Source organism: Leopardus geoffroyi, chromosome B4 (genome assembly GCF_018350155.1).
Source record: "Leopardus geoffroyi isolate Oge1 chromosome B4, O.geoffroyi_Oge1_pat1.0, whole genome shotgun sequence".
Classification (NCBI taxonomy): domain Eukaryota; kingdom Metazoa; phylum Chordata; class Mammalia; order Carnivora; family Felidae; genus Leopardus; species Leopardus geoffroyi.
The window spans coordinates 53760763-53786330 of NC_059341.1; the positions used below are offsets into that span (position 1 = coordinate 53760763).

General features: G+C 36.4%; 1 protein-coding gene across 6 annotated transcripts in view; it reads left to right on the forward strand.

Annotated features, from left to right (window-relative positions):
* Positions 1-25568, forward strand: part of SLCO1C1 (solute carrier organic anion transporter family member 1C1) — an 80805-nt gene that overhangs the window by 20654 nt on the left and 34583 nt on the right. For 4 of the 6 annotated variants that reach the window (XR_006708850.1, XM_045463834.1, XM_045463837.1 and 1 more), the window contains 6 exons: positions 3764-3896; positions 15494-15618; positions 18967-19113; positions 20855-20953; positions 22942-23187; positions 24232-24396. Coding sequence is in view for 5 of the 6 variants with exons in the window: in XM_045463834.1 (XP_045319790.1) it covers positions 3764-3896; positions 15494-15618; positions 18967-19113; positions 20855-20953; positions 22942-23187; positions 24232-24396 (915 nt within the window). In the remaining variant the exon portion in view is untranslated. The remainder of the gene's footprint in view (positions 1-3763; positions 3897-15493; positions 15619-18966; positions 19114-20854; positions 20954-22941; positions 23188-24231; positions 24397-25568) is intronic. The other 2 variants (XM_045463838.1, XM_045463839.1) reach the window with 2 other exon arrangements.

Genomic DNA, 25568 nt, shown 5'->3' on the forward strand with positions numbered 1-25568 from the left:
AGTTTATTTGGATGTATGGTATTAAAAAGTGGTTCAGTTCCATTCTTTTACATATGGCTGTCCAGTTTTTCCAACACCATTTATAGAAGAGACTGTCTTCCCCATTATATATTTCTGCTACCTTTGTTGTGAATTAATTGACCATTTAATTGTGTTTATTTCTGGGGTGTCTATTCTGTTCTTTTGATCTCTGTGTCTATTTTTTGTGACAATACCATGCTGTTTTGATTGCTACAGTTTTGTAGTTATCTTGAAATCTACTTTGTGATACATCCAGTTTTGTACTTCTTTCTCAAGATCACTAGTCTTCTGTGGCTCCATACAAATTTTAGTATTATTTTCTCTTGTTTTGTGAAAAATGGTGTTGGTATTTTGACAAGGATTGCATTGAGTCTGTAGATTGCTTTGGGTAATATGAATATTTTAATGATATTAATTCTTCCCATCTATGAGCATGGAATATCTTTCCATTTGTTTTTGTCATCTTCAATTTTTTTTAAAGCAGTTTTAAATGTTTGTTTATTTTGAGAGAGAGCGTGCCCACGAGTAGGGGGGAGACAGAGAGAGAGGGAGACACACAATCCCAAGCAGGCTCTGCAATTGTCAGTACAGAGCCCGGCTTGGGGCTTGAACTCATGAACCATCAGATCATGACCTGAGCCAAAACTAAGGTCAGATACTTAATCTATTGAGCCACCCAGGTATCCTTGTCATCTTCAGTTTCTTTCATCAGTGTTTTATGGTTTTTGAAGTATACTTCTTTCGCCTCTTTGGTTAAGTTTATTCTCACATATTTTTATCTTTTTAGTCCAGTTGTAAATGGTGTTGTTTTTAAAATTTCTCTTTTCTTCTCTTTTGTCATTATTGTATAGAAATGCTACCAATTTCTGGTTATTTATTTTGTTTCCTGTTACTTTACTGCATTTATTTATTATTTCTAGTAGTTGTTTTATGCAGTCTTTAGGATTTTCTTTTTTTTTTTCCTTTTTTAAAGTTTATTTATTTATTTTGAAAGAGAGCAACCAGTGAAAGGGTAGAGAGAGAGAGAGGGAGAGAGAGAATCCCAAGCAGGTTCTATGCTTAGCAGCACCAACTCACCAACTATGAGATCATAACCTGAGCTGAAACCAAGAGGCAGACCCTTAACCAACTAAACCACCCAGGTGCCCCAGGATTCTTTATAGTATAAATGTGTGTCATTTTAATTGTCTATAGATGTCTATAGTAGAGTTTTCTGAATGGACAATCATATTGTCTGAGACAGAAGTCAGTTTTATATTATTCTTTCCAATTCTTAGATCTGTTGTTTGTTTTTGCCTTATTGCCTTGGCTTCAGTACTATCTTAAATAGAAGCAGTGACAATGGGCATTCTTTTCTCATATGTGACCTTAATGAAAATGCTTTTACAAATTCACCATTAAGTAATATGTGTGCAGTGTAATATGGTAGATACACTTTATTTTAAAAAAAAAAAATGTTTAATCAATTAGCATGAGTGAAGGAGGGACAAAGAGAGAGAGAGAGAATTCCAAGCAGACTCCACACTGTCAGTGCAGAGCCCTACGTGGGGCTTGATCTCACAAACCATGACATCATGACCTGAGCTAAAATCAAGAGGTGAACACTTAAGCAACTTAGCTACCCAGGTGTGCCTGGTAGATATACTTTCAAAGTTAATATGCTCAAATATTTTTCTTATCATAAATGAGTGGTTAATTATATTGGATGCATTTACTATCTGTTAGGATAACCATGGAATTTTTCTCCTTCTTTAATTTAATACAATGATTAAATTAATATATATATTTTTATCTTATTTGGTGGTACCCTTGCACTTCTGGAACAAATTGCATTTGGTTTTTTCTTTCATTGTCTTTGTCTAGTTTTGGTTTCAAGGGTATATAAGTCTTATGAGTTGGATGGCTTTCTTTTCTGTTATCTAAGTACTTTGTGTGTGTGTGTGTGTGTGTGTGTGTGTGTGTGTGTGTGTGTGTGTTGAGAGAAAGGAAGAAAGAGAAGGTGGGGAGAATCTGTTCCTTAAAAGCTTGGTAAAACCATTTTAAAACACTCTAGATCTGTTGTCTTTTTCAGAAGCTAGTGATAGTAAATGTGAAAGAATTTTGATATCCAATTTAGTTTTTTAGAGATTACTTATTGCCATTTATTTTCTATGTGTATCTTCTGAGAACTCAGAGGGATACAAAGTAAAGAAAGCAAAAACACTATAGATATCATAGATGCTAAAATGGTATTATGTAGTCTTTGGCATGCTCACTAATGTAACACAGAAACGGTCTGTAAACATGAGTTATTTATTGTGAGGTGTTGGTGGTGTGGGAGTTGGGGAGAATAGGTAATGTTGGTTGCAGGGATACATTACCTATAACTGAAGGTCAGCTTTTACTTTACTTTGGCTTATTCACTGTGACACATTAACAAAAGTATAGACATAATTATCAATGTAATATGATACAAAGTTTCTTCTACTAAATGCTTAAATACCGAATGAGAAATCTCATACTCAATATTTTTTCCCCTGTGAAAATTAAAACAAGTTTAATTCTTTCTGAAGCCATAAAACCTAGAGCCACTGTGCAAGCTAATTTTCTCACTGTCATTATTGTCCTCAAGTCTATAAAAATTGCTACTCTTTTTGCACTTGACTAAAGCTGGCAATGTGAACAAACAGTAGTAAATTAGATGATTGCTTACAGATGTAAGCAAACACAGTCTTGCTTGAAAATTGGAAACATCGAAGAAAGCTTCAAAGCAGCACTATCCATCAGCCATCACAATCAATTGCTGGGGAATTGCTAAGTTCTTACTCTATCTAGCACTGAAGATTTTAAAGACTATTCCAAATGCAAAGAACTGAAACTTTAAGCCTTTTGAAATCTAAGATTCTAAACAATGTTTATCAAACCGTATTTCAGGAACCATCTCCATCAGCACATATGAGCTAGTTTTAAAAATGCAGATTTCTTGACCTACCCCTAGATCCATAGAATCAAAATCTGTTGGGAGCTTCCAAGATACTGCATTTTTAAGGTTTCTGTTACTGTCACCACCACCTTTCAGCGTTTTTGTGTACAGCAAAATATGAGGACATTTTCCCTAAAGCATATTTAATCACTCATCACCATCATCAACTAAAAGTAATTTATCATATGCTTCTCTAGAGACATTTTCAAAAAGCATAACTTCTACTTGCAGGAAAATTCTTTTTTGTACTAATATGAATTTCATAATTTGATTTCATAAAGTGAGGTACAGTTGTGTTTATCATACTTTTTTTAGAAGGAATATCTGCTGAAGCAAGAATTTGTAATGTATGTTTTAAGAGCAAATGGGAAACTGACAAGTTTTAATAAAAAATATTAATGAATGAAAAAACAGTAATAAGGTTCACTTCAAAATCATTGAGGAAAACTTAAGAGAACACCTAAAGGAACTCTTCTACAATTTGATTTACTGTTAAAACACTTTTAAAAGGACAAATAATCAGGGTAGATGACAATGAGGTAGTTGTGTTGATAATTAGAGTATTTTGATAAATGGATGAAATAATTGAAGTAATGAGCATGGAGACAATTTCAACAGTCATCTCAGATTAAGAAGAGAGAAAGGATGGGAAGGATGGTGGGGAGACAGTTTAGTTAAAACAAAGAATTGCCAGAACCGCTATAGACATTCATGCATTTAATATGCTGATGACTTTTTCTAATTTATCTAACTGATGTACATTTTATTCTTTATCTGAAGGGAATCTCTTAGTTATAACATTTGTTAGCTACTTTGGAGCCAAACTTCACAGGCCAAAAATAATTGGAACAGGGTGCCTAATCATGGGAGTTGGAACACTGCTCATTGCAATGCCTCAGTTCTTCATGCAGCAGTAAGTCTAAAGCAATTATCTTTTTCTTGATTTAACCAACTGTATTGCTCCCTTTTTATAATTACAATTAATTGTTTAAATTTAAGAAAATCACACATGGCTTAAAGCATGATGATTTATACCTTATTTTTGTTATATCCTCTGGGAAAAAATTCAGAATACTTACAAGTTTGCTTAAAATTTAATAATCTGTAAAAAAATTGATATACAGCTATGTATCGATGTCAGCAAAAACTAAAGGGAAATTTCACTATATGTCTTCATTCAAATAATTTATCTGGGGAGACAAAATAAGTAAAAACTTAATGTATTGTTGGTAGATGTCAAATGGGTAATGAATGAATGCTTCTGACAATATGCTGGGTCACTTGACTGGCAGATCATTGACTAAGGGTATTTTATCAATTCAAATAGCTATTCAGTGTCCAAATACTGTCTCATAGAACTTCTTCAGTAGGTATAGGTTGTCGGTATCCTTTAACCCCGAAGTCTGCTTTTGCTACTTTTGCTACTAAGTTTGTTAGTACTTGCATACAACTTCCAAAATCCAAAGATTTTCCACCATCTTTATATCATTTCACCTTTACCTGTGAAGTAGAAGAGCAGTTTGTCTTTTTATTTTAGGACTAATGATCATGACTTAGTCAACTTTTTCAAGGTTAGGTGTCCTGTAATTATAGAACTGGAATCCTAAAACAAGTATTCTGACTTCATGCATATCTATGTTGCCTTCCTTATCCATGGTTACCTATTGCCAACTGAGAGAAGTGACTACCTAGAGGTTTTGAAGCAAGATAATAGTTTTTTAAAGTTATATATCAAATAATACTTTGATACTGTTCACTCTAGATCATTGTATCATGACATTTTAGAGCTATAGAGACTTAGGTATGATATAGTACAAACGTTTTCTTGGATTCCCAAGTTACTATATAAATATAGTCAGATTTTTACCTCTGTGGTCAATCTATAAAGATAGTGCACAGAATCCTCTGAGTGGGATCTCTTGTACTTATTTGGATAGTTTCCCTGGCCCCCTCATTTTTACTTGGAGAGAGATCAGTGTTTTCAGAATTTCTGCCTACTCTTTGAACACCTATCCAGCCTCCTTTTCATGAGGCAGAAGTTTTCCTTGGATCACTGAGGTTCTACAAAGGTGCCATTCGGAGTCAATGGAAAAACAGCAAGCAAAGGAAAAGGCTGAGGAAATGGATCTTCACTCTGCCTAATCCCTGCTTGATCAATAGCTGTGACACTACTATCTGTTCTAGTCACTGAACCCCCATGCAACAGTTTGCCAGGTTGGGGGGGGTGGGGTAAGAATTCCGTTACTTAAAAACATAAAATTAGAAAGTAGTTGCAGAGGATAAATAAATCTATGACTCTTGACATAACTCATTCTGCAGTGGGTCTTTTCTGTATGACCTTGGACATGTTACTTAAGCTTTCCAGGCCTCAGTTTATGCATATTAAAAATAGGTATTATAAGTATTAAAAATAATACCTAGCTTATATTATTGCAAATATTAAATGAGATGACACAGGTAAAATGCTTACTAAGTTTCCTCATATATCTAGTAACTGTGTCATTGTTATGTATTGTTATGAGACCTTCTTAGATCATTAAGCCACCTGGTTTTAACCAGAGACAAGTAATGGGTTGTCTTCAGATTAATAATTTTGTCACTTCAAGTTAGTGACAAATATAAAACATTCTATTTCCCCTTAATCAAAAGCCAAAACCTCAAGATCACAAAAGTGCTAAATAGCAACAAAGCATTTCCACAGGGATCTTAGTAATTTGAGTAGAATCTTTTAGCAGTCAAGCAAAAGAGGGAGTTCACACATGAATGTCTAGGTTCTTACATAATTGCAAATTTTAGATGCCAAGTGAATGTTGACTTTACTAGTATTTGAAGTTTTCCAGTAAAAGAAGTATAATTTTCTAGTAAAAGATTTTTCTTTTTTCTAGTAAAAGAAAATCAGAAAAAGACCAGCCAGGCAGCCAGGCTAGGGTTATCAAAGGTTGCCAAAGGGTCAAAGACAAATTATTAGACACTACTTTTTTGTATGTTTAAAGTTATATTTGTTTATTTATTATTTAGTGTCTGCATTGGCCTGGTACTGTGCCATGTAATGGGGCTACTTCAGTGAGAAAAAAACAAAATGAAATTAAACAAAAATATATGTGCACAATTTTTACCCATGAAGTTTACTATCTACTAAGGGTTATTATAATAACTTCTTTTTAACTTTTCACAGTATTATTTGGACAATTGTCCAAATGTCATTTTTGATCTCCAAAAGACCACTGTACTCTTCTGCCTAGCAGAAATCCTTTGATTTCCAGCAAAACATAACACTGATCATGGATATCAATTATTGAGGGGCTACCATGAACAGACTGTGTTTAGCTTTATGTGTGTGAGCTCACCTGAATCATGAATTTAAAAAATATATATTGGTGGGTTTTCTAGGTAATGCAGATAGAGTAGAGACAAAAAAATCTCTGTTCTCTTGGATCTTATGAGGAGGAGACAGATAATAAAGAAATAAATAATGATACAGTATTCCAGATAATGTTAAGTGCTATATAGAAAAATAACCTTCTGAAGACACATAAGGAGTATGTTGCGGGGAGGAAGGGTTGCAGTTTAAAGTAGGGTTATGAGGGGATGGCTCACCCATATGATGACCCTTGGGAAAGACTGAAAGAGATGAAGGAGAGAGCCATGCAGACACCTGGGGAAGAAAGATTCTGTGCTGATTGAATAATGAATATAAAGTTCCTGCAGCAGGAGGGAATCTGGCATGTGGGTAAACAGCAGGGAGGCCTGTGTGGCTGAAGTAGGACAAGCAAGGGGAAAATGTAAGGGGGGATAGCAGAGGCTGTCAAGGTTGTTTCTCAAACTTTGGTGGACATTTGTGTCACCTGAAGCTCTTGGTAGAATAAAGATTCTGATTTAGTAGTTCTTCGATAGGGTTTGAGATTCAGCTAATGCTGTTGGTCTACAGACTTCACCTTGAATAGTAAGGTTGCACACAATTGCAACTTCAGCTTCTTCTTGGGATGAGATGGGAAGCTGGTGGAGAGCTTTGAGCAGAATGGCATGATCTCACTTACATTTTTTAAGGGCCATGCAGACTGCTGCTTGGAAAAATAACTCTGATGAAGGAAATGTGGGAGTAGGAAGACTATTTAGATGGCTACTGTAGAACTTCATGTCTCTGAATCAAGATTGTTTCAGAGTCTGAATCAAGGTCAGGAACTAAAATCTCTGGTTTAAAAGCATTTAAACCACTGGTCCCCTGTGAAATTACTTCTCTGTCTCCTTATCCAACAGAACCTAAATTGTACAGACTACATGGATACCCCTACTTTACCACCAAAAATATTGAAATTTGAAAAGGTTAATTGATTTTTCTAGAGTGTCATATATAGTAATTAGTGGCAAAGGAGACACTTGCATAAATTACATTTATTCAAAATCTAAATAATTGTTATGCTAAACAGTTTCATTTTGATAGAATGAATTAGGAAAGCTCAAATAATTTAAAATTTTAAAAATTCTACATAATCATGATTGACATTAATTTTAAGAGCTCTAAGGCACTATAACAGTCCGTGGTACCTCTGGAATTATTAAAGAAAGAAAATTATATTTATCATGATTTTAATGCTGAATGTTCTCTTGGGTAGCTGAGAATTGACAAATAGTTATCCTCATTAAGTGGTTTTTAAACTATTTTGGCCAGAGAACCATATGATAAAAGTAACAACAACTCTGAACTTCTTTCCTTAAATACTAACATACATACAAAAATGTTGTTACTTTTTCCATAAGGTTCATGGACATAGCGAGGTATAGATTATGCAAAACTGATATAAGGTGACCCATCTATCAGTCTATATATTTTAATACCTCAATACATGTTTTACTTACATGGCTGAGTAGGTTGTTATTACTAATATTATAAATACATTACTCTGATTCCTAGTCTTTAGTCATAAGGTACCTGAACAAAGAACCATGATGACGTTGAGAAAAAGATAATGTTGTGATGTCCTTTTATCAGGTACCTCTTTTTGGAGAGTGCAGTGGACAGAGAAATTGTCTCATGAAGGATAATTTGAGAGGGATCATGGCTGGGGAACTGAAGATAGAATTATCACAGTGTTTCCATTCAGCCTTGGCTCTTCAATCCAGCTGCCATTGTAACCATACATCAGAGGAAAGAATGGCATTAGAAATAACTCCGAGCCCTAACAATAAACTCTAGAGAAAAGTGATACCATCCAGATAAACAGTTCAAAATCCCCTTATATCAGGGGAGAGGAATATGGCAGCAAAATAGGCAGACCCTAGGCTCACCTCATCCCATGAACACAGCTACTATCAAATCCTCCTAAATACCCCTGAAACCAACTTGAAGACTGACAGAACAAACTCCACAGCTAACGGGAGAGAAGAGGCCACATCGAAGAAGGTAGGAAATGCAGATTTGGTATAGGGGAGAAATAGGTCACAGGTGCTGCAGAAGGGAGGGTGCTGTGGTCACAGAGAAGGGCACGAGAGAGAAGAGCACACAGGGGAATGCACAAGGAGAAAGTTTCTCCAAAGTTACTGACTTGGAAAACAAGAGAGGTTGAACTTCATGTGTTCTTGCAACGAGCGGGGCATAAAGTTTAAAGGTCAGCAGACTTGGCGGATAGAGCCCAGAGGGCAGAAGAGAAGAAGGGAGGGAGAGAAGGCAGACAAACAAGCCAGGGGCATACAGCATGGAGACAGCAATCTGAAGAGTACCTGAAGCACACGCGGGTGAGATTATTTGCTCTTCTTGGTCATCTTGAAGCATATTCCAGAGAGACCGCATTCACAGAGATGCCTCTTGGAACAAAGGAGCTGGTACCATTCCCCTTCCCCACTGTTCCTCAGCATAAGCACAGAGCCATCTGCTGGAAGCAGCACAGCACCAACACTAACTTCCTAACTTGCTTATACCAAGCCCCACACCCCTGTGCTCTGGCAGGACTGCTCTTCTCTGTCAAGCTTCCATCAGTTCCAGTGCAGCAGGCTCCGTCCTCTGAAGATGAGCATAAACCTCTGCCCATACCATGTCTCCCAACCAGAGTTCTCCAGGGCCTTGGCTCTGGTGGAAGTGGTATCATGTCTCATTTCATGACCAAACCAAGCACATCTAATTAAAACTCACCACATTCAGGCCAGGGAGCAAACACTGCCCGCAGCAGACAACAGAAGCCTCTGAGGACAACCGGCCTGAAGGATAGATCAGCTAAAACAAAACAGCAAAGCGCATGCAGCACATACCTGAGACACCCCCTGAAGCACCAGGCCCTGGACACTTCATGACCTCTTCATAAAGTCATTACTTTCAGGCACAGGAGACATAGATGGCTTTTCTAACACAGAGAAGAAGGCAGAGACTTAGGCAAAATGCAAAGATGGAGGAATTTATCCCAAATGAGAGCACAAGATAAGGCCATAGCCAGAGATCTAGGTGAAACAGTTTTAAGTAACACACCTGATAGAGAATGACAATAGAAGAAATCAGTGAGACCCTTACTACAGAGATAACAGAGTTGAAAAAGAATAAAAAATGAAGAGTGCGATAAACAAGATTGGAAACAGGCTTGATGAAATAATCAGCATTCTGGAAGAAGCCAAGGAATGAATTAGTGACCTAGAAAGCAAAATAATGGAAAATAATGAGACTAAACAAAAGAGAGAAAGAATTATGGAACACGAGAATAGATATAGGGAACTCAGTAACTCCATCAAATGTAAAAACATTCATATTGTAGGAGTCCTAGAAGAAGAGAGAGAAAAGGGTGCAGAAAATTTGAGGAAAATAATAGCTGAAACCTAGGGAAGGAAACAGACATCCAGATCCAGGAGGCACAGAGAACTCCCATCAAAATCAACAAAAGCAGGCCAACAATCAGACATATTGTAATTAAATTTGCAAAATATAGTGATAAAGAAACTAAAGGCAGAATGTCAAAATAAGTCCTTAACTTATACAGGAAGACCCCGTAAGGCTAGTTGCAAATTTCTCAACACAAACTTGGCAAGCTAGAAGGGAGCAGCATGATATATTCAAAGTGCTGGAATGGGGAAGACTGCAACCAAGAATACTCTGTTCAGCAAGGTTATCATTCAGAATAGAAGGAGAGATAAAGAGTTTCCCAGACAGACAAAAACTAAAGGAGTTTGTGACCACTAAACCAGCCCTGCAAGAAATATTAAAGGGGACTCCTTGAGTGCAAAGGAGAGACCAAATGTGACAAAGACAAGATCAGAAAAATCTGCAGAAACAATGACAAAGCAAATAATAAAATGGCAGTAAATACATATCTATCAATAATTACTCTGAATATAAATGGACTAACCAATAAAAGACATAGGGTGTCAGAATGTATAAAAAAAAAAAAAAAAAGACCTATCTGTGTGCTGCCTACAAGAGATTCATTTTAGACCTAAGACACCTGCAGATTGAAAGTGAGGGGATGGAGAAACATTTAACATGCAAATGGATTTGACATACAAGTCAAAAGCCAGAGTAGCAATACTTATATCCGACAAACTGGACTTTAAAACAAAGACTGTAACAAGACACAAAGAAGGGCACTGTCTCATAATAAAGGGGACAATCCAACAAGATCTAACAATTGTTAAGTATTTATGCAACCAACATTGGAGCACCCAAATATATAAAATAAATAAAAACAAAAATAAAGGAACTAATTGATAATAATACAACAAGAGTAAGGAACTTTAACACCCCACTTACATCAATGGGCAGATCATCTAAGCAGAAAATCAACAAGGAAAAAGTGGCTTTGAATGACATGCTGAACCAGATGGACTTAGATATATTCAGAACATCTCATCCTAAAAGAGCAGAATACACATTATTTTCAAGTGCACATGGGACATTCTCCAGAATAGATCTCATATTAGGTCACAAGTCAGACTTCAACAAGTACAAAGGATTAAAATCATACCATGCACCTTTTCTGACCATAACACTATGAAATTAAAGGCAACCACTAGAGACAATTTGAAAAGACCACAAATACATGAAGGTTAAACAACATGCTAGTAAACAATGAATGAGTCAACCAGGAAACTAAAAAAGAAATAAAAATACATGGAAAAAAATGAAAATGAAAACATGATGGTCCAAAACCTTTGGATGAAGCAAAACATTTTTTTAATTTTTTAAATGTTTGTTTATATTTGAGAGAGAAACAGAGTGCAAGTTGGGAAGGAGCAGAGAGTGAGGGAGACACAGAATCTGAAGCAGGCTCTAGGCTCTGAGCTGTCTGCACAGAACCCGAAGCTAGACTCAAACTCATGAACTGTGAGATCATGACATGTGAAATCATGACATGAGCCAAAGTCAGATGCTTAACCGACTAAGCCACCCAGGCACCCCGCAGCAAAAGCTATTCTAAGAGGGAAGTATATAGTGATACAGACCTACTTCAAGAAGCAAGAAAAATCTCAACAACCTAACCTTATACCTAAAAGCTAGAAAAAAGAACAACAAATGAAATCTAAAGCCATCAGAAGGAGGGAAATAAATATTAGAGCAGAAATAAATGATACAGAAACTAAAGAAAAAGAAAAGCAAAAACAAAACAAAACAACAAACAATAGAACCAGATCAATGAAAACAGGAACTGTTTCTTTGAAAATATTAATAAAATTGATAAACCTCTAGCCAGACTTATCAAAAAGAAAAGAGAAAGATCCCAAATAAATAATCACAAATGCGAGAAGATAAATAACAAATAACACCATAGAAATATAAACAATTATAAGAGAATATTATAAAAACTATATGCCAACAAATTGGACAACCTAGAAGAAATGGATAAATTCCTAGAAACATATAAACTACCAAAACTGAAACCGGAAGAAATAGAAAACTTGAATAGACCTATAATCAGCAAAGATATTGAATCAGTAATCAAAAACCTCCCCCAAAACAAAAGTCCAGATGCCTTCACAGGGGAGTTCTACCAAACATTTAAAAAAGAGCTAATATCTATTCTTCTCAAACTATTCCAAAAAACAGAAAAGGAAGGGAAACTTCCAAATTCACTCTATGAGACCAACATTACCCTGATACCAAAACCAGATAAAGACTCCACTAATAAAGAGAACTATAGACCAATACCTCATGTACATAGATACAAAAGTTCTCAAGAAAATACTAGCAAACCAAATCCAACAATACATTAAAAAAATCATTCACCACGATGAAGTAGGGTCAAAGGTGGTTCAATATTCATAAATCAATATTCATAAATCAATAGATGTGATATACCACATTAATAAAAGGAAGGATAAGAGCCATATGATTATTACAATAGATGCAAAAAAAGCATTTGAAAAAGTACAAATCTATTCATAAAAATGTTTTTTCAACAAAGTAGATTTGGAGGGAACAAACCTCAACATAATAAAGGCCATATGTGAAAAACCCACAGCTAATATCCTCAATGGGAAAAAATTGAGAGCTTTTCCTCTATGGTCAGGAACAAAACAGGAATGTCCTCTGTCACCAGTTTTATTCAATATGATGCTGGAACTCCTAGCCACAGCAATCAGGCAACAAAAAGAAAAGGTATCCAAATCAGCAGGGAAGAAGTCAAATTTTCACTATCTGCTGGTGACATGATACTCTATATAGAAAATCTGAAAGACTCCGCCAAAAAAAAAAAAAAAAAAAAAAAAAAAAACCTGTGAGAACTGATAAATTCACCAAAGTCACAGGAGACAAAATCAATGTACAGAAATATTTTGCATTTCTATACACCAATGAAGAAGCAACAGAAAGAGAAATTAAGGAATCAGTCCCATTTACAACTACATCAAACCCAATAAGATACCTAGGAATAAACCTAAACAAAGAGATCTGTCTCTAAAAACTATAAAACTCAGGAAAGAAATTGAAGATGACACAAAGAAATAGACATTCCATGCTCATCGATTGGAATGTCTATATTACCCAAAACAATCTGCAGATTTAATGCAATCTTGATCAAAATACCAACAGCAGTTTTCACAGAGCTAGAACAAAGAATCCTAAAATTTGTATGGAACCACAAAAGACTCCAAATATCGAAAACCATCTTGAAAAAGCAAAGCAAAGCTGGAGGAATCACAGTTCTGGGCTTCATGTTATATTACAAAGCTGTAGCAATTATGACAGTATGGAACTAGCACAAAAAGACACATAGGTCAATGAAGCAGAATCAAAAACCCATAAATGAACCTACAACTATACAGTCAACCAATCTTTGACAAAGAAGGAAAGAATATCCAATGGGAAAAAAAAGTCTCTTCAATAAATGGTGTTGGGAAAACTGGACAGCAATATGCAAAAGAAAGAAACCAGACCACTTTATCACACCATACCCAAAAGTCAAAATGGATTAAAAACCTAAATGTGAGACCTTAAACCAGAAAAATCCTAGAGGAGAACCCAAGCAGTAAACAATTTGGCATCAGAAGTACCAAGTTCTGGGACACCTGGGTGGCTCAGTCGGGTAAGCATCCGACTTTGGCTCAGGTCATTGTCTCACCTTTCCTGAATTCAAGTCCTGAATCGGGGTCTGCGCTGACAGCTCAAAGCCTGTAGCCTGCTTCAGATTCTGTGACTCCTTCTCTCTCTGCCCCTCCCCTGCTCTCTCTCTCTCTCTCAAAAATAAATAGACATTTTTTAAAAAGTACCAACTTGTTTCTAGATATGTCTCTTGAAGCAAGGGAAACAAAAGCAGAAATAAACTATTGATATTTCAGCGAAATAAAAAGCTTCTGCACAGTGAAGGAACCAATCAACAAAATTAAAAGGCAGCCTATAGGATGGAAAAAGATATTTGCAAATGGCATATCTGATAAAGGGTTAGTACCTAAAATCTCTAAAGAACCTATAAAACTCAACACTCCAAAATGAATAATCCAATTAAAAATTTAAAAATCCAATAAAAAAGACGTGAAGAGACATTTTCCCAAAGAAGACATCCGGATGACCAATAGTCTTATGAAAAGATGCTTAATACCACTTATTATCAGGGAAATGCAAATCAAAACTACAGTGAGATATCACCTCACACCTGTCACAATGGCTAAAATCAACAACCCAAGAAACAACAGGTGTTGGCAAGGGTGTGGAGAAAGGGGAACCCTCTTGCACTGTTGGTGGCAGTGCAAAGTAGTGGAGCCACTGTGGAAAACTGTATGAAGTTTCCTCAAAAAGTTAAAAAGAGAACTACCTTATGATCCAGCAGTTGCACCACTAGGTATTTACCCAAAGAATACAAAAATACTTATGTAAAAGGATACATGCACCCTGATGTTCATAACAACATTATCCATAATAGCCAAATTAAGGAAACAGCCCAAGTGTCTGTTGACAGATGGATAAGGAATAAGTGCCATATGTTATTATTACATAATATTATATAATATATATGACATATATTTTTGGTGGAATATTTTTCAGTCATAAAAAAAGAATGAAATCTTGCCATTTACAATGACATGGATGGAGCTAGAGAGTATTATGCTAAGTGAAATAACTCAGAGAAAGAAATACCACATGCTTTCATTCACATGGAATTTAAAAAGCAAAACAGATGAGCAAAAGAGGAGAGAAAGAGAGGCCAAGAAACAGACTCTTAACTATTGAGAACAAACTGGTAGATACCAGAAAGGAGGTGGGTAGGGGAATGAGTTAAATAGGTGATTGGAATTAAGGAGTGCACTTGTCATGATAAGCATCAGGTATTGAATGGAAGTGTTGAGTCACTATATTGTATACCTGTAACTAATATTACACTAGATGTTAACTAACTTGAATTTTAAAAGTTTTTGTTAATTTTTTTATGTTTATTCATTTTTGAAAGAGAGCACAAGCAGGGGTGGGGCAGATAGAGAGGGGGACACAGAATCTGAAGCACACTCCAGGCTCTGAGCTGTGAGCACAGAGCCCGACGCAGGGCTTGAACTCATGAACCACGAGATCATGACCTGAGCCAAAGTTGGACGCTCAACCGACTGAGCCACCCAGGCGCCCCTGGAATTTAAAAAGTTAAAAAAAAAACCCACACATCATCATCGATTCTCTAGAATCAGCAATGCAGTTGTTCTACTAAATTTACAACTCTAAATATAGCATGCAATACCATAGTTTTTAAATTACTGCTTTTCCTCTGACTTGGAGATAGTCATGATTTTATCAAACATTGGATATTTTTTCACCAGGGTAATAGGTGATTTATAGTCATTATTTTTACATTAAAATGAACCCTTATGAATAATTCTTACTTTTATTTTCTTTACTACACTAACTGGTTGAGATATGGTGTAATACCTGTAAATGAGACTTTCTGGTTATCTCTTCAGGACATCTGCTGTTAAATGCTGGTTTGGTTTACTGATTCAGACTCAAGGGTAGTTGCAAACTCAAACAGGTTCCATAATAAGTCATGTAGTGTGCATTTCATATTTTTAGTATGATGTTAAATGAGTCTGTAGTGAAGAAAACATTCTTTTTTACAGGTACAGATATGAAAAGTATTCTCCTTTCTCTAATTCCACTCTGAACATCTCTCCATGTCTCCTGGAGTCAGACAATCAATTACCTATCTCAATTATAGAAAAATCACAATCCAAAAGAAGTGATGGTAAGATGATTTTGTTTACTTAAGATAGCTTTTTATAAAGACTTTATATTGCTTTAGTATGGACAAAAAATTTATGTGATGTTTTTCTCTTAAAAGCTTTACTACTTAAATTGAGATACTATAGTGCCATAAAAATTCCTAGAATATAAAGCAGTATATGATGAGATCTGAATAAAATATGGAAAGAGCATTAATTGCTGGCGACTGGGAAAAGCTTCCCATGGTTCCAAATAAGGTGGGCCATGAATTAGGATAAAACTAGTTTAGCACATATTAATCTCAGTCCAGTGTTCAGATATGAAAGAAATATATTCTTCCCCAGATCTCAATTTAACTTCTGTGTTCAGCCCCTTTCCATCAGAATGGGATAAATTGAATCTCATTCAGTTTGTCCCTAACCTTACCTTTTTCCCCAGGGGTTGCTTATATTCTAGGGAGCTTACATAATAGCAAAGGGGGAAGTTGTGGGAGGGGCCTCTTGGTGTTATTGGTCCCTTGTCAACTTAGGTATTTAAAATCCCTCTGGCCACAATATTTGGTCATACATGTCACTTTAGGGCCATCCCATGTCTACCTTTATGTCCTTTTTTAGCACAGAAGCTCTTCCTGATGTAGATGTGACAATCTTGGAAACTTGGGAATAATTGTTTTCCACACAACACAGGATGCAAGGAATTTTGTCAGGATGTCTAGAATTCCATATGGCTGATGCACATTGCATAGCAATGCTTTGTGTGAGCACCCTTGGGAACATGGAAATCATCTCTTAGAAAGCTTTTGAGGAGCCAAAAGCAGGACGCTTAGCCACACTGTTCTACATATGTAGCCATCTTGTCTTTTGGGTTTTGCTACCTCCCTGGCTCTACCATGGTGGCCCAGGTTCTTCCTGCTAGGGAATCCACAAATCTCTCCTCAGGTGTTTGCTATGTCTCCGGGGTGAGCTCAAATGCCCTCTCTCCACTGCCCTTGAGCATTGACATGCTCGACGCTTCCTCCTCACCACTCCCACCCCACTCCCTGCTCCTAGCCTACAGATTGCTGTATAGGCAGTGTGGAAGCTCCTCTTTTCTATACCTGCTAGTCGTGCAAATCTTTTATCTATACCATAAAACCTTTTCTTTCCCTAATATCATCATCAGTGCTTTCTTTTGAGATGTCTTTTTTCCTGAGCAATGAACTCCAGAGGTCTGGATGAAGGGCAGGGCCAGAGGATTAATAGAAATATGAGGCAGGGAGGTAGGGAAGATGTGAACATGTAACAAGTGTACCCCATCCTGCTGTATGAAAAAAAGAAGAAAAGCCCCCTGGAAGAAGAGAAGAGTGTGAAAGGAGGGTTTGGACTTTCACTTCCACATAATGTACAGTTATTGAAGATATTTTGTTTTTGACAGGAAAGATAGGCTGTAGATGGCAATACAGCTAATCACGAAATATTTAAACCTTTAGTGTTAAGAAGAGAAACATAGCATCTAGAGGTGGGAATTAAAAATTTTTTAATGTGGGGCGCCTGGGTACCTCAGTCAGTTAAGCATCCAACTCTTGATCTCCGTTCAGGTCATGATCTCATGGTCATGGGATCGAGCCCCAGGTTAGGCTTTGCAGTGATAGCACGGAGTCTGCTTGGGATCCTCCCTCTCCATCCCCTTTCTCTCTCTCTCTCTCTCTCTCTCTCTCTCTAAATAAATAAATAAATAAATAAATAAATAAATAAATAAACAAACTTTAAAAATGTTTTTAATGTAGAGACAGGTTTTAGACAGGTATACAGCATAAGACCCACAATCTATTTCTTTGCTTTAAATGAGGTCCTGCTCCCTTAAAGTCATAGATCTGTATAAACATCAGATATAGTGGACACAAAGTTTATCCTAAAAATTATAGTAGGGTGATAATAGGACTCTTGTCAAAAATGCTCCACCTACAACCCCCATTCCCACTACACTGGAGAGCTGAGATGTCCAAAAAAACTCTGCAACAGTGGAAATGTTCTATATCTACCTGTCTAATACAGCAGCCACTAGCATATGTGACCGTTGACTTCTGTAATATAGCTAGTGTGACTGAGGACTGAATTTTTACTTTTATGTAACTTTAATTAATTTACTATTCAGTAGCCACATGTGTAGTTACCATATTGGAAAACACAGATCTAAGCTATCTTCACCTGTCTACAAGATTTCCCTACCCTTGTGTGATCTTGGGATCACATAAATGTCAGGGGTAGAATTGACATTAGAATCAATTTTTTGGAAAAGGAATTCCCGTTATATTTTGGGGAGTGAAATGGAAATTTAGCAAAAATGCGTGGTCACTTGGCTACATTTCTAGAAGAGGCAGAATTAGAAGGAATATGACTACATAATAGTCTTGTCTGTTATGCAGTCTGATTCATCTACCCAAAAGGATTCATCCCAGTTCCAAATAACCTATATTTTACCTTCAAATTTTACTTAAGGGCTACTACTAAGTGTAAATAACTCCTACCTCATATGATTATTAGGAGGAAATAATTTAAAAATGCCTGCAAACCACTTAGCCCAGTGCCTGGCAGAAAGGGAGCACTCACAAGTGGTGATTGTCAGAGATAGATAACATTATCACTTTTATTAAAGTGATCAAACTCTTCAAAATATATTTCACTTGTGATGTGGGGGTAATTCTCCAGCTTTACATGATTATATCAAGACATGACTTCTATAAAAGCATTTTAAAATAGTTAGCTTTGAATGTCTAAGAATACTGCCAAAAGGTTCTTTTTGTTGGAATAGTTATACTACTAAAGTATATAGAGTTTTAAATTTTTATGTGACTTTGTTTCCTAAACCTGATCCCTAAAAATGGTTATTCACTAACAAACGATTGTAATGCTGTCCAAAGTTGAAGTATCATCCATATAAAAATTTAAATTTCAGATAAAACTTGGTCAGCAATAAAATTACAAGGGATTTCTGTTGAAAAATAGAAAAGTTTAAAGATTAAGGCGAGAAATGCCTTTGTTCAAAATTTTGTGTTTTTTCCCAGACAGGATAGTGAATGTTATTGGAGCATAGGAATTCAAAGTACACAGTATAAATATAAAATAAAAAGAGAAGAGAAAATAAGAAACAAGGCATCAGAAACAAGAAACAAAAGAGTCCTTTTATCAAAACCTCTGGAGGATTTATATTGCCTAAAATATTGAGGAGAAAATATTTTCCAGTCTTGCTTAGACTCCTATCAAATTAAGTCTGTTGAAAATTTCATTTTTACATCCTAATCCAATTTTAGGACAGCTTGTAGAAATGCAAAATAAGTATTTAACTTTGATACTGATCTAATTTCACTTCTCTTGTTTGCTTTCCTTTCAAGAATGTGAAATTGATGCCAGCTCTTCCATGTGGGTTTATGTTTTCCTGGGGAACCTTCTTCGTGGAATTGGGGAAACTCCTATTCAGCCTCTAGGCATTGCCTACCTTGATGATTTTGCCAGTGAAGACAATTCTGCTTTCTATATTGGTAATGCCTACCCCATTCATCTTGGGAAGCAGCATATCTGGTTTTCTCAACTCTATTCCAAACTGAGTGGAGTAGAGTGTGCAATAGAGTTTGATACTTCATGTCCAGTTCCTATATTGAGGTTCACACATATCTGAGGTCCACACTGAGGATTTGGATGATAAAGAAACTTGCATTAGAAGGACCTGTCACGTTAGGGAAAGAACATCAGATTAAAAGAAAATAACTATAAGATCAACTGCAATCGTGTACGACTTTGTACAAGTATCTTCATGGACTTCAGATTTCATAGGTTCTTTTTATTGGGTTAACTGTGCCACTGAAGCATTTAGGTATCATATATATATATATGTGTGTGTGTGTATATATCTATATATGTGTGTGTGTGTGTATATATATATATATATATATATATATATATATGTCAGTATATATATCAGTAGCAGGTATGAATGGATAAAGAAAAACACAGAAAGTATGAGAACAAGGCCTGATATGAACCCATGTCTGGAACAGGCCCCATTGGATAGACCAGCAGCTAAAATCACACACACACACACAAAACAAAATATACCAAAAGCAGACTCCAAGTCCAGATACATCTAAGCAGTATTGACTGAGTGCCTCTTATGTCTTAGAAACTAGTTTTTTCTCTATTTCACACACCAGTCTTGGTTTTTTTTGGGTTCTGATCTTTGAGGGCCTGGCCTTCAAGGGACAGAAGGACAAGACTGAAATTCATTGGGAGGGGCTGTGGCTAGCTCCACAGTATAGTTCTTTGCTGGCTATGCACACAGAACTCCAGAGGGCTCTGATTAAAGTCTGGCAGGCTGTAATTAAAAACAGGTTACCTGCTCTAATGGAAAACTCCAGCATAAATCAGAAACTAGAGTAGAAGTTGCTAGGCAATGACTCTGGAGATTAGAGGAAAGATTGCAAGCCAAGAGATGCAGGCATGTATCAAGGTGTCCCCTTCCTGCTCATTCTGTTCACCCTGTCTTCTCTTCTGAAAAGGATCTGTAACTGCCATTTACTCCTCCTATCAATTTAAATTAATCGTCAGGGATATGCGTGTATCAAGCTCTGTGGTGAAATGAAAGGCATATAGTAGATACTTTGCAAGGAAGAGTTATGTTTCTGGTAACCAGAAATGATGTCATTTATACAGTCTGCTCCACTTTCCTGTTACAGCTGCCTAGGCTAGTCATGGTTGCTCCAAAGAGCACCTTCCTGCCCTCCCAGGTCTAGCTCCACTTGCTGGCTGCATCCAGGGATATGCATAGTTACTACTCTCACACAGACTCTCTGAACACATGCACTTCTTCACTAAGGTGGAAGAAATCAAGTTTAATGTCAAAATGACTCTTATGCTTAGCCAGCCACAAAAAAGTTTTGAAAGACTGTCAAAATAGTATAATTCTGATTTTTTATCAGTGGGGGAAATCTAATCCTAACGAGTAAAGTTTGCTCATTTGGGGGAAGTTAACTTCTTCAGAGTCTTGGTGTCACTTCTTTACTAAGAAGTAATTAATGCCTTCCAAGTGTTCATTCTTCTTCCAAAGCTGAGAAGGACTTATTTCCTGATTCAATAAGGTTGAAAAAATTGACAAATTAAGCACTCTTAAGTGAAGAGTTGATGAAATATTTTTAGCTACTCACTGGATTTCACTCATATTTCTTGTTTAAAAATGTATTAATTTACAAAAGCAGAGAAATGCCCCCCCCTTTTTTTTTGGTGCAGGGTGTGTGCAGACGGTTGCAATTATAGGACCAATCTTTGGCTTCCTGCTAGGCTCATTATGTGCCAAACTGTATGTTGACATTGGCTTCGTAAACCTAGGTAAGGAAGTTTATTTTTGTTTGTTTATTTATCTTAGTTACTGCAATTTTTTAAATGCAGATGGTGTAAAAAATATCGGAGTTCCTTTTTATAAAATGACAGGATTATAATCTTTCCTAGAATGAAAATAATCCACTGAAAATTTGTTGGTGATATAATCACCACATACATTGATAAATGAAATATGAAAAATAGGCAGTGATTAGAACCGGACGACCTATGGTTTGTTATTCAGATGTATCCTTTTTCACTTCTGGTTTTCCAGTTCAAACACATTCCAGCATAGTTAAGACTAAAAACTGTGGCTTCTCGTTGGCTCTTGTTGGTTCAGGTGTATCAACATGACAGTCACATCGATTGATCATGTATTTTGTAGACTTGCCAGGAAGACCGAGAATTGAAAGTCTTTCGGCAACCAAAATTCATTCTTTACAAATCATTTTCAGGTGGAAGCATATTAGAGTGGGACTACCTTACCCCCTGAGGGAGTAGTTATGGAGGGAATAAATGTCAGAACTCATCTTTCCATAAGTATTAATTTGTTTCTTTCCTTATGAGATGTACCTCCTAGAAATGGGCATTACTTTTCTTTATTTTTTTAAAACTTTTTTAATGTTCATTTACTTGTGAGAGAGAGATTGAGGCAGAGTACAAGTGGGGGAGGGGCAGAGAGAGAGGGAGACACAGAATCTGAAGCAGGCTCCAGGCTCTGAGATGTCAGCACAGAGCCCAACATGGGGCTTGAACCCACGGACTGTAAGATCATGACCTGAGCCAAAGTCAGATGCTTACCTGACTGAGCCACCCAGGCACCCTTATTTTTCTTTCTTTTTAAAGAAGTTCAAGAAATCAGTTAAAACCAAGAAAATAAGTTGCATTTTTAAAAATTCTGAAATTGCTTTTTGAAATCATTGTCTGTTAAAATTAAATGCAAAACTCTTGCACTAATTTTCCTTTTTTTATCAAATAAACTTCAAGATAAATTCCACAATTTTTATTTATTCATTCATTTATTCATTAACCTTATTAGTTTTATATCTATCTTAGGTGCTGTTCTACCACAAAATAGTGAACAAGATAGTAGATGAATTCCTTGAGTTCGTTAAAATCCTGTCATGGAGATTGGTACAGATAAGAAAGCATAGGTGTGATGAGTGGTACAGAGGGAAATTGTTCAGGGGAAGCAGTGAAGATGCAGAGAACTAGTGTGAATGTTTTACCAAGTATGGTGTAGTGTTAATTGAGCCTAGTTGTCAAAGGACATGTGTTTATTTTGTTGTTCTCATAGGGCACAGTGGAGGTAGACCAGTTATATGCTTTATAGGTTCTTTATATAGAAAAGAAAAAAACACTTGATTTCATTCATCAATACTTAGCTTCTAGTCAAATAAAAAATGGTGTCAAAAATAAAGTTTTTATAATGATTAAGATATTGACATTTTATTTACATACACAATTCTTGCTTCAGACCTTGAATAGCTCTGAAGTATTATTAACCATCATTTAATAAATAACATTCTGAGTGGTTTACACCAGATTTTGACCAGAAGGTGTAGGATTTAGCTCTTTTTTTTTAGTAAGATCTTAGACATTCAATTTGTGGACCAGGTGAAAGTGGTGCTGATGTGGGGTGGCTGGCAGATTTTGAGCCCTCAGAATTCTCCCTCACATGTTTCTTTCCTCCTGCCATGGGTCTAAGCGTTCTTATGCAGAACCTCAGGGCAGAGTAGAGACCACTCTTGCAGTATTTAGAATCTATATTTCAAATCTAAGGAACAAAAGAAGAAAAGCATCATGTCCCAGAAACACCTTGTTCCCTTCAAAAAGCAAGATGATGATAATGTTCAGACTAGAAAGTTATCCTGCATGAATTATTAGGTATTTTATGATGTGATAGAGCTAACACTAGGATTTTTTTTTTAAAGAGGCTGATTTCAACACACCAGCTTTGCTGTACATGCTATTTAGCTATCCTCTCTCTCTTTCAGATCACATAACCATTACTCCCAAGGATCCTCAGTGGGTAGGTGCCTGGTGGCTGGGTTATCTAATAGCAGGAATTGTAAGTCTTCTTGCAGCTGTGCCTTTCTGGTGTTTACCAAAGAGTCTACCTAGACCCCGAAGTAGAGAGGATTCCAATTCTTCCTCTGAGAAATCCAAGTTTATTATGGGTGATCGCACAGACTACCAAACACCCCATGGAGAAAAGTCAAAAATAATGGAAATGGCAAGAGGTGAGCCAAATTCTGCTTGATTTTGAAGCCCTTTCAGTTTTCCATTGACAGTCTATACGGGATCTATATATAATATCCCTCTCTCCCCATCATTTGTTCAGAAAAATTGAGAAACTGTCCAGGAAGCAGAATTGAAGATTACAAAGTCAGCTTTATTACTGGAGAGTGGATTAAAGAACATGACCCAAAGTTTTGGTAATATTTCTCGTTGACATTCCCACCCTTATACTGCTTCAGGTTAAACCTTGCAGTTGCCCCCATCTGGGTTTGCTGCTTCACATCAGTCTGGGTGGACAGAAGAGAGTGAATCTTCAGAGCTTGTGGCTTTTTAACAGATGAGATTCAGCCATTTGACAAACATGTGTCAGTGCACGTTTCCCCCCAGTGATCAAAGGAATGAGTGTGGTGTGGGGCAAAAGGCTAGACATGTTAGAATGAATTCCTTCCACATGGAAAAGGGTGGCTGGCCATGAGGAAGATTGGTTCTTCTCAGTTGGGCCCAGCAAGCAATATTTACATTTACGGAAAATCTTCACATTTCAAACTATGTGGCTGCATAATATTAAGAAGGGGGAATGCCAAAGCTCATTTCTTACACTAAAGTTCATTGAATTAAGTGGAGGTAACTTGCATATTTCTTTCTCTGTGACCATGACCCAAGTTTGAAGAATAGGGACCAGAAAACTGAAGTTCTTAATGTCCTGCCAATGACTTTCAGCTCTGGAGTGAGGGAGTATTCTCGTCCCTCTTTCCTTTTACCCATATCAGTTAGAGGAATCTGTTCCTATCTGACTTATACCTCTAACTGTAATCTAAACTATATGCCTGTAGAAGTGAGTGCCTATGTCTTGATGTGAACCTGACAGATCTCAGTCTTTACTTGAGCCAGTGTTTAAAACCCATAGCGTGTGTGTGCCCCACACTGTACGTGTTCCTGATCGCTGTGACAGTGGGGCTCGGCCGTCTATGCCCTGCTGCCAAGGCTGTGTCTTCTGCCAGGTGTTACACTGACTTTAATTTCTCCATGTTACTTTTGTCTTACAGATTTTCTTCCATCACTAAAGAATATTTTTGGAAATCCACTGTACTTGTTATATTTGTGTGCAAGCACTGTTCAGTTCAACTCTTTATTTGGAATGGTAACCTATAAACCCAAATACATTGAGCAACAGTATGGGCAGTCAGCCTCCAAGGCCAACTTCGTTATTGGTATGCTCACTTGTCCTTCATGCTTGCCAGTAGGTACTGTCAGCTGCATCTTTGTTAACCGTTAGCAATTTTAGAGGACACTATTCTCATATTTAGACTGAAAGTGATTTATGGCATTTTAGATACAAAGTTAAAAAGGTGAGTGAGTAAAAATTTAGCAGAATGGAAAAAGATCCAGTGGGGAAAAAATATTTAGATAGTCTGTGGTATAACCTTTTAGCAAGAATTATTCACAACTGTAAATGAGTGACCTTGAGAATATTGTATAAACCAAACATGCATTTTATTAGGAAGTTGTGATACTGGATATGTGTCTTTCAAGTATAGCCAAAACTTCATAACAGTGGCCACTTTACCTGAACAGTTTCTAGGACTTTAAAAAGTGAGTATTCAGACAGTTTAAAAGGTACTCATTGCAAAACAAAGTTTGTATTTGCTCAGAGTTAAAGGACTTTTCTGACTCCTGGCATTCAGCTTATTTAAAAGGGCTGTGTTTTTAGTACAGCAGGTCAGTCAAGAATAAGAAAGCTATTCAGGGGCAAAGAAAAGCATGAAGAAATGAATGAAGAAGAAACAGAATCTACAAATACAAGAAGGTCCTGCTCCAAGTAATTGTGGATACTTTTAAAACCTAGATTAGCTCCTTTAGCCTATGAAGATGTTACTTAATGCTACTGTTTCAAGGCATAAATATATTTTATTCCATTGGATATATTCCTTTATGGTAGGAGACTCTAAAAATTTAAAAACATTTCTTCTTCATAAATATTTCAGGAATTGTTCTATGTATCTATCTCTGAAAGAGAGCTCTGAGCTCATTTCAGAATATGTAATTGTCCTGTAACCATCCTGGATAATTTAATCCAGATGCTAATTTAATTGACTCTGTTTAGACTATTCTGTTAAATTATAAATATTAAAGCTATGCCAGTGAACTTTTGCTTTCAACATGAATTGGTTTGAATTAAGTTAATCGTATTATTTAATTGTTGATCTGAGGAAACAGTTTAGGTTTTTTTGCCCCCCTCCATGCCAATCAGTGCTTTATACTGACTTTAAAAAGAAGAGAAATGAAAGTTTAAGAGACATTCTTTTTATTTGATTTTTAAAATTTCCTTTATGTTGTTGAGATATAACATACAAGCAGCATTTAACACTGTAGCCCCTAAATG